The sequence below is a fragment of the Zophobas morio genome, unplaced genomic scaffold (genome assembly GCF_036711695.1).
Source record: "Zophobas morio isolate AGI-343-1 ecotype UQ-CSIRO unplaced genomic scaffold, CSIRO_AGI_Zmor_V1 ptg000018l, whole genome shotgun sequence".
NCBI lineage: Eukaryota > Metazoa > Arthropoda > Insecta > Coleoptera > Tenebrionidae > Zophobas > Zophobas morio.
The window spans coordinates 2,342,021-2,352,420 of record NW_026972123.1 but is presented as its reverse complement, the minus strand read 5'-3'; the positions used below and the strand labels follow the sequence as shown (position 1 = coordinate 2,352,420).

Sequence of the window (10,400 nt, the reverse complement as noted above, 5' to 3'; positions counted from 1 at the left end):
CGGACAGACGGACGGACAGACGGACGGACAGACGGACGGACAGACGGACAGACGGACAGACGGACAGACGGACAGACGGACAGACAGACGGAAATTGGAGACCTATTTCTTCGTCTTCTTGGGGTCATGAAAGATCGAGAAAACGTAAAAGTAGAGAGTCGGCCGACGGACTCGATTACAATACTTCCTTTGCTTACGCTCGGGAAGTAAAAACGAAAAAATGAAAAAATGGAAACACTGAGAAAGCGAAAGAGGCCAAAATAAAAAATAGAAAAGTTATAAATCGAAAAACTCATAAATCGAGAAAGTGAACAACCAAAATATCGAAATATCCAAATCTCGATTCATCGGGAAATCAAAAAAAAAAAATTAAACAAAACGAGATATTGTAAACAGAAAATCTAAAACCGGAAGGTCGAAAAATCGAAACATCCGGAAAATTCGAAAAATTGAAAAATTGAAATATCGAAGAAGTGAAATAAAAATCGAGAAATCGAAAAATCTTGAATTTTAAAAATTTAAAATTTAAAAATAGAAAAACTGAAAAATCGGAAAATTAAAAAAATCGACACTTCGAAAAATTCGAAAATCATATATCGAACAGTCGAAGAATCGAAAGATTGAAAAATTTCAAAACTGAAATATCCAAAAATTGAGAATGTAAAAGATTGAAAAGCTGAAAAATCAAAAAATCAAAAAATTCAAAAATCAGATAATCGAAAATCGAAACATTGAAAAGCTGGAAAATCGAAAAACTGAGATATCGAAAATTCAAAAGATCGAGAAATCGAGAAGTCGAAAACTTAAAAATTGAAAAATGAAAAAAGATCGAGAAATCGAAATCGTAAAGTCGAAAAATCGAAAAATTGAAAAATCGAAATAGGTCAAAATAAAAAATCGAAAAGTTATAAATCGAAAAACTCATAAACCGAAAAAGTGAACAACCAAAATATCGAAATATCCAGATCTCGATTCATCGGGAAATCAAAAGAAAAAATAAAAAATTTAAACAAAACGAAATATTGTAAACAGAAAATCTAAAACAGGAAAGTCGAAAAATCGAAAGATTAACAAATCGAAACATCTGAAAAATTCAAAAAATTGAAAAATTGAAATATCGAAGAAGTGAAACAAAAATCGAGAAATCGAAAAATCTTAACTTTTAAAAATTTAAAATTTAAAAATAGCAAAATTGAAAAATCGTACAAGTAAAAAAATCAACACATCGAAAAATTCAGAAATCAAACATCCAAAAGTCGAAGAATCGAAGGATTGAAAAATTTCAAAACTGAAATATCCAAAAACTGAGAATATAAAAAATGGAAAAGCTGAAAAATCAAAAAATCAAAAAAGTGAAGTCAAAAAATCGAAAAATTCAAGAATTGAAGAAATGAAAAATCGGAAAACCTGAAAAATCGAAAAATTGAAAAATAGAAGTGTTGAAGAACTGAAAATCGAAAAATCAAAACTCAAAAAATCGAAAAAATAAAATATTGAAAAATCTAAAATTTAAAAACCGAAAAACGAAAAATCGAGAACTCAAATCTCCTAAATTTAAAAAATCAAAAAATTCAAAAATCAAATAATTGAAAATCGAAACATTGAAAAACTGAAAAATTGAAACACGGAGATATCGAAAATTCAAAATATCGAGAAATCGAGAAGTCAAAAACTCGAAAAATTGAGAAATCGAAATAGGCTAAAATCGAAAAATCTAAAAGCGGAAAATTAAAAAAACGAAAAAATGAAAAATGGAAACACTGTGAAAGCGAAAGAGATCAAAATAAAAAGTCGAAAAGTTATAAATCGAAAAACTCATAAATCGAGAAACTGAACACATAAAATATGGCAATATCCAAATCTCGATTCATCGGGAAATCAAAAAAAAAAAATTAAACAAAACGAAATATTGTAAACAGAAAATCTAAAACCGGAAGGTCGAAAAATCGAAAGATTAACAAATCGAAACATCTGAAAAGTTCGAAAAGTTGAAAAATTGAAACAACGAAGAAGTGAAATAAAAATCCAGAAATCGAAAAATCTTAAATTTTAAAAATTTAAAATTTAAAAATAGCAAAATTGAAAAATCGTACAAGTAAAAAAATCAACACATCGAAAAATTCAGAAATCAAACATCCAAAAGTCGAAGAATCGAAGGATTGAAAAATTTCAAAACTGAAATATCCAAAAACTGAGAATATAAAAAATGGAAAAGCTGAAAAATCAAAAAATCAAAAAAGTGAAGTCAAAAAATCGAAAAATTCAAGAATTGAAGAAATGAAAAATCGAAAAACCTGAAAAATCGAAAAATTGAAAAATAGAAATGTTGAAGAACTGAAAATCGAAAAATCAAAACACAAAAAATCGAAAAAATAAAATATTCAAAAATCTAAAATTTAAAAACCGAAAAACGAAAAATCGAGAACTCAAATCTCCTAAATTTAAAAAATCAAAAAATCCAAAAATCAGATAATAGAAAATCGAAACATTGAAAAGCTGGAAAATCGAAAAACCGAGATATCGAAAATTCAAAATATCGAGAAATCGAGAAGTCAAAAAATCGAAAAATTGAGAAATCGAAATAGGCAAAAATCGAAAAATCTAAAAGGGGAAAATTAATAAAACGAAAAAATGAAATCACAGAAAGCGAAAGAGGTCAAAATGAAAAATCGAAAAGTTATAAATCGAAAAACTGATAAATCGAGAAACTGAACAACCAAAATATCGAAATATCCAAATCTCGATTCATCGGGAAATCAGAACATTGAAAAATCGAAAAATTTTTAATATGAAAAATAAAAAAATTAATTCAAACAAAACGGAACACCTGAAAAATTCGAATAGCTCAAAAATTGAAATATCGAAGAATTTTAAAAATTTAAAATTTTAAAATAGCAAAATTGAAAAATCGAAGAAGTAAAAAAATTGACACATCGAAAAATTCAGAAATCAAACGTCGAAAAGTCGAAGAATCGAAAGATTGAAAAATTTCAAAACTGAAATATCCAAAAACTGAGAATGTAAAAAATTGAAAAGCTGAAAAATCAAAAAATCAAAAAAGTGAAGTCAAAAAATCTAAAAATTCAAGAATTGAAGAAATGAAAAATCGAAAAACCTGAACAATCGAAAAATTGAAAAATAGAACTGTTGAAGAACTGAAAATCGAAAAATCAAAACACAAAAAATCGAAAAAATAAATTATTCAAAAATCTAAAATTTAGAAAACGAAAATCGAAAAATCGAGAACTCAAATCTCTTAAATTTAAAAAATCAAAAAATTCAAAAATCAGATAATTGAAAATCGAAACATTGAAAAGCTGGAAAATCGAAAAACCGAGATATCGAAAATTCAAAAGATCGAGAAATCGAGAAGTCGAAAACTTAAAAATTGAAAAATGAAAAAAGATCGAGAAATCAAAATCGTGAAGTCAAAAATCGAAAAATTGAGAAATCGAAATAGGCCAAAATTGAAAAACCTAAAAGCAGAAAATTAAAAAAACGAAAAAATGAAAAAATGGAAACACTGAGAACGCAAAATCGGCCAAAATAAAAAGTCGAAAAGTTATAAATCGAAAAAGTCATAAATCGAGAAACTGAACAACCAAAATATCGAAATGTCCAAATCTTGATTCATCGGGAAATAAAAAAAAAAATTAAACAAAACGAAATATTGTCAACAGAAAATCTAAAACTGGAAGGTCGAAAAATCGAAATTTTAACAAATCGAAACATCTGAAAAATTCGAAATGTTGAAAAATTGAAATATTGAAGAAGTGAAATAAAAATCCAGAAATCGAAAAATCTTACATTTTAAAAATTTAATATTTCAAAATAGCAAAATTAAAAAATCTAAAAAGTAAAAAAATCGACACATCGATAAATTCTGAAATCAAACATCGAAAAGTCGAGAATCGAAAGATTGAAAAATTTCAAAACTGAAATATCCAAAAACTGAGAATGTAAAAGATTGAAAAGCTGAAAAATCAAAAAATCAAAAAAGTGAAGTCAAAAAATCGAAAAATTCAAGAATTGAAGAAATGAAAAATCGAAAAACCTGAAAAATCGAAAAATTGAAAAATAGAACTGTTGAAGAACTGAAAATCGAAAAATCAAAACACAAAAAATCGAAAAAATAAAATATTCAAAAATCTAAAATTTAAAAACCGAAAAACGAAAAATCGAGAACTCAAATCTCCTAAATTTAAAAAATCAAAAAATTCAAAAATCAGATAATAGAAAATCGAAACATTGAAAAGCTGGAAAATCGAAAAATCGAGATATCGAAAATTCAAAATATCGAGAAATCGAGAAGTCAAAAAATCGAAAAATTGAGAAATCGAAATAGGCAAAAATCGAAAAATCTAAAAGGGGAAAATTAATAAAACGAAAAAATGAAATCACAGAAAGCGAAAGAGGTCAAAATGAAAAATCGAAAAGTTATAAATCAAAAAACTGATAAATCGAGAAACTGAACAACCAAAATATCGAAATATCCAAATCTCGATTCATCGGGAAATCAGAACATTGAAAAATCGAAAAATTTTTAATATGAAAAATAAAAAAATTAATTTAAACAAAACGGAACACCTGAAAAATTCGAATAGCTCAAAAATTGAAATATCGAAGAATTTTAAAAATTTAAAATTTTAAAATAGCAAAATTGAAAAATCGAAGAAATAAAAAAATCGACACATCGAAAAATTCAGAAATCAAACGTCGAAAAGTCGAAGAATCGAAAGATTGAAAAATTTCAAAACTGAAATATCCAAAAACTGAGAATGTAAAAAATTGAAAAGCTGAAAAATCAAAAAATCAAAAAAGTGAATTCAAAAATCGAAAAATTCAGGAATTGAACAAATGAAAAATCGAAAAACCTGAAAAATCGAAAAATTGAAAAATTGAAATTTTGAAGAACTGAAAATCGAAAAATCAAAACTCAAAAAATCGAAAAAATAAAATATTCAAAAATCTAAAATTTAAAAACCGAAAAACGAAAAATCGAGAACTCAAATCTCCTAAATTTAAAAAATCGAAAAATTCAAAAATCAGATAATTGAAAATCGAAACATTGAAAAGTTGGAAAATCGAAACACGAAGATATCGAAAATTCATACGATCGAGAAATCGAGAAGTCGAAAACTTAAAAATTGAAAAATGAAAAAAGATCGAGAAATCGAAATCGTGAAGTCAAAAAATCGAAAAATTGAGAAATCGAAATACGCCAAAATCGAAAAGTCTTAAAGCGGAAAATTAAAAAACGAGAAAATGAAAAAATGGAAACACTGAGAACGCGAAATAGGCCAAAATAAAAAATCGAAAAGTTATAAATCGAAAAACTCATAAATCGAGAAACTGAACACCCAAAATATCGAAATATCCAAATCTCGATTCATCGGGAAATCAAAACAATGAAAAATCGAAAAATTTTAAAAATGAAAAATAAAAAAATAAATTTAAACAAAACGAAACACCTGAAAAATTCGAATAGCTGAAAAATTGAAATATCGAAGAAATTTAAAAATTTTAAATTTAAAAATAGCAAAATTGAAAAATCGGAAAAGTAAAAATATCGACACATCGGAAAATTCGGAAATCAAACATCGAAAAGCCGAAGAATCGAAAGATTGAAAAATAGAAATGTTGAAGAACTGAAAATCAAAACACAAAACACAAAACAGAAGAATTGAAGAATAAGTGGAAAATCGAAACATCGATTAATTGAAAAATCGAAAAATTGAGTTCGAAAATTTATTAAACTGTAAAAATAAAAAATAGCAAAATTATTAAAATAAAAATTAAAATTGTAACAATTGAAAAATTGAAAAATCAAAAATTGGAAAGTTGACTCATTAAATTGTAAAGACATGAAATTAAAAATTCAAAAATTTGGAAAACTACAAATCTTAAAAATCGTATAATTTTAAAATTGAAAAATTAGACAATTGTAAAATAGAAAAAACACAAGACTGAAAAATCGATAAGTGTAAAATCATGAAAAACTGGAAATCTAAATTTTAAAATATAGAAAATCTAAACAGTGAAATTCGGATACCTTCAAAAACGGAAATCAATTAAATAATTAAACTGAAAAATTAAAATTGAAGTTTTAAACAATCAAAATCAAAAATTTGAAACTTTGTAAAATTACAAAATTGAAAATTTGGATGATTGTGATTTCGAAAAATTATTAAAAATTGCAAAACTATAAAATTGAAACATCTAAAAATTTTGAACTCGAAAAAATTTTAAAATTCATTGAAAACTGGACCATTTAGAAATCGAAAAATTGTAAATATATAAACCGAAAAATAAAAAAAAATTGCAAAATCACAAAATTGAACTATTGCTCGAAGTTTTTTTAACAGAATTTCCCTCGCCGCTGGAGTACAGAATTACAAGTCCAGCTTTTTCGAAAAATTATAAGATTCAATTTTCCAAATTCTATATAAGTATGTAATTTTGAACAATTAAAAGTCAAAGATTTGGAAAATTACAGAATTGAAAAATTGGATAATTGTAATTTGGAAAATTTATTAAACGGTAAAAATGGAAATTTGTGAAATTATTAAATTCAAGGATTCCAAACCTGAAAAAAAGAGAAATAAAATCTGATAATTGAAAAATCGAAAACTGAAAAACCCATTCTTTAAAAAATGGATAAATTAGAAATCGAAAAATTAAAAATATAAATCTCAAAAGTAAAAAAAAATGCAAAATTACAAAAATGCAAAATTACAAAAATGAAAAATTAGATAATTATTGTAAAATCGAAAAATTATGAAACTGTAAATCTGACAAATTGCAAGAATATAAAATTGAAAATCGAAAAATTGAAAAATCAGAAAATTGTAAAACCGAAAAATTGCGAAATAATGCATTTGAAGAATCAAAAACCTTAAAAATTGAAAACCGAAATTTAGGAAAATTAAAAAAAAAAAATTGGCAAATCGATACAATGAAATGTGGATGACTGAATAGTCAAAAATTGAAATTTTGAACAAGCGAGAAATTTATAAATCGAATAGCTTTAAAAACTAAAAATTGTAAAATAGTTAACTAAAAAATCAAAAACGATAAATATTTAACTGAAGAATTAAAACTGAAATTTTGAACAAATAAAATTCAAAAAAATTGAAAAATTATAAAATTACAAAACTGAAAAATTGGATATATGTAAATTCGAAAATTTATTAAACTGTATAAATTTAAAATAGCAAAGTTATTAAAATAAAAAATCGAACAGTTGAAAAATGAAAAATCAATAAATTGGAAAATCTGAGAACTGAAAAGTCAAAAATTGAAAAATTGACTAATTAAAAAGTGAACAACTGAGAAATCGAAAAATTGTAAAAATATGAAACTGAAAAACTAAAAAATAGTAAAATAGCAAAACTGCAAAAAATATTGACCAAGTGAAAAATGAAACAATCGTAAAATAAAAAAATTACAAAATTGAAACGCAAACAATTGCAGAATTATGAAACGGAAAAATAAAAAATTTACAAAAGTAGAAATCGAAATTGTGAGATATTAAAATTGAAAAAAATTCAAAACTCGAACAGAAAAATGATAATATAGAAAAATTGGAAAATCGAAAAATTGTAAAAATGTAAAACTAAAAATTGAAAAATGGAAAATTATAAAATAATTAAACTGAAAAATCAAAAATTTGACAAATTAAAATTGGATTTGTAAAATTACAAAAATGAAAATTTGGATGATTGTGAATTCGAAAAATTATTAAAAATTGCAAAACTATGTATAAAATTGAAACATCATTAAGTTGAAAAATCAAGAAATTGAAAAATCTGATAACTGTAAAACAAAAATTGGAAAATCTAAAAATTTTGAAGTTGAAAATATTTTAAAATTCAATGACAAACACTTGAAAAATAGGGAGATCGGATAGTCTGAACATTGAAAAATGGATTAATTAAAAACTGGACCATTTAGAAATCGAAGAATTGTAAAAATATGAAACTGAAAAATCAAAAAATTTCAAAATCACAAAATTGAAAAATTGCTCTAAACTTTTTTAGACAGAAGTTTCCTCGCCGCTGGAGTACAATATTATAAATCCAGCTTTTTCGAAAAATTATATTTAATTTTGGAAATTGTATACTTATATATGCAATTTTCAACAATTAAAAATCGAAAAATTGAAAAATCGTAAAAATATAAAATTGAAAAATTTTCTTTCTTAATGCACACGTATTTTCGTTCTTGGTATGTATTATTTTTTGGCTTCAGCGATGATAAATGAGTAGGTGACTGTTAAAATGAAGGTGACTGCATACCCGATACATAATTCTGCATAGTTAAATAATCACTCCTATTTTGCTACATTTAAAACAAAAACAACTTCTTATTTTAAGCGACAATCGAGAGTAGATGAGGGTAGAAGCGAAAATGAAGTATAGACAGTTAGAAAAGAGAGACGAGAAAATCCTTCCGATGTTTTGCTTCGTACGAATGCGTGTACTTTCATTAAAAACTTCGTTGAGGTTTTAACGTAATACGTACTTCTAGTGACATACTTACCTATTCCAACTAGTTGAAGGTTAAAGCAGCGTACTGCATGAGTGGGCATTGTCAAGCTATAAACAGTACAGGGCTAAACATGACGCTCTTAACCAATTGAAAATTGTGGCCATTCCTGAAAGTCAATACTCAGTTTTGAAACATTAGTCTTATCATCTGAACACTCTTTGTTTAGCTTGGGGATTGGAAACCGAGTGTTCGGATGAGAAGACTGGCACAATAAAGTCGAACGTCATTGTCATTAATTCGTCCGACCTGTTTAATTGTGCTACAACCTTTAGCACGCGTTCTAAGACTTGACAACATTTTGAAGACGAAGAAAAAACATATGATAATTTAAATCCGAAAGTTACTCTAAAACTATTTATTATTTTACTACTACACTTGTTTTAAACGATGTTTAAAATGTCTTTAACTCATTATCACTACAAATTAGTACCTAGATTTTTAATACACAGTCACACGTTAAACACCTAGGAACAAGTAATTCCCAAAGCGTTGGATCTTCCAAAGGGTTTTTCCAACGAGCGTACCATTCCAGGGTATAAAATACGAATGCGAACGCTGAAAATAGAATAAGCGAACACCAGAGAACAACTACAGAGAGCACGTTTTTGGGAATCTCAAAGAATGTCAGGGGAAGTCCTACAACCACAAACACAAAAAACCATATAGGAAAAAGTCCACCAGTGCAACAAAATATAATCCATTCATGCACACTTAAAGACAACAGGAACACTGTCAATTTTGCTAGTAAAACGTCATCACAAATATGTTTCCTGAAATCTCGGTAAACGTAATAGTACAACCAGTCCTGGACGATCTTGTCATTTTTCAACAACCACCCGTTAACGGTGTGTTCGTTCCACCAATCTAAATAGAACAAACGGTCTCCGAACTGAAGAATCTCTGCAAAGAAATTTTGAAACGAGTGGAACAGTGTGAAGAATGGACACACTAGCATTATCGCTGCATATCCTATTATCTCTACAATCTCGAGTAACACCTCGTTTACGGTAAATTTTTCTGCACATCGTTCTGACGATGGGAAAGAGTTGACAATACAGAACGTAAATACGAAAAAACCAGCAACGCATTCGAGAAGACACTGAGCGACAAATTTCCAGTTGATGTGGTTCGTTCGAGGGTAGGCGTCTCTGTAGATGAGAGTAGGAGCAAAAAGGAAGTATAGATAGTTAGAGAAAGAGAGACGAGGAAGTTCTTCTGAAGCTTTGCTTCGCACGAACGCATGGACTTTCATTAAAAACCGGAACTGAAAATTGATTTATTTTAAAGCGATTTTTTGATGGTTAACTTACCTGTTCGAGGGTTATAATAAGTATACAAGAGAAATTGAAGTTGAAGTAGCGTATTGCATCAGTGACTAATTTCAAGTTGTAAAAATAGTACGAAGCTAAACAGAGTAATCCGAACCAATCGAAACCTGTGGCCAAACCTGAAAGTTTGAAATATCGTTGATAATAATATTAATTGTAGTTTCCAAACAGCGTTCTGTTGATCGCTTTTTGACTGAATAAGAAAGAATACGATGGTCATAAAGTTGCTAAAGACCGTTCGCTTTCAGACCACACCTTAACTTACCTCCTGCACAGGTTCTAAGATTTAACCACACTTTAAAAATGAAGAACAATGCACAGGCTGACGCAAAGCAACACGACCAAATGAAGATAGCTTTATCCAGGTGGACGAAACTTGTTTTTATTACTTCAAACCCGAAAGTTACTCTAAAAGAAGTTTTTGCTTGACCGTCACTTTTGTCTACGTTTTTACCTTCCGGTTGTCAAGTATTCTTTTCCTAGTGTGTGGAAAGAAAGGCTCACGAAGACGACGGCGCACAT

General features: G+C 27.2%; 1 protein-coding gene across 1 annotated transcript; it reads right to left on the bottom strand.

Moving 5' to 3' along the window:
- Positions 1 to 9,174: 9,174 nt before the first annotated feature.
- On the bottom strand, positions 9,175 to 10,400 carry LOC135130770 (sterol O-acyltransferase 2-like). Its single transcript, XM_064058191.1, has 5 exons — positions 10,333 to 10,400; positions 10,144 to 10,286; positions 9,861 to 9,997; positions 9,260 to 9,814; positions 9,175 to 9,186 (listed from the first exon to the last, which is right to left on the bottom strand). The coding sequence occupies exons 1-5, from the start codon at positions 10,398 to 10,400 to the stop codon at positions 9,175 to 9,177; spliced, it is 915 nt and encodes a 304-aa protein (XP_063914261.1).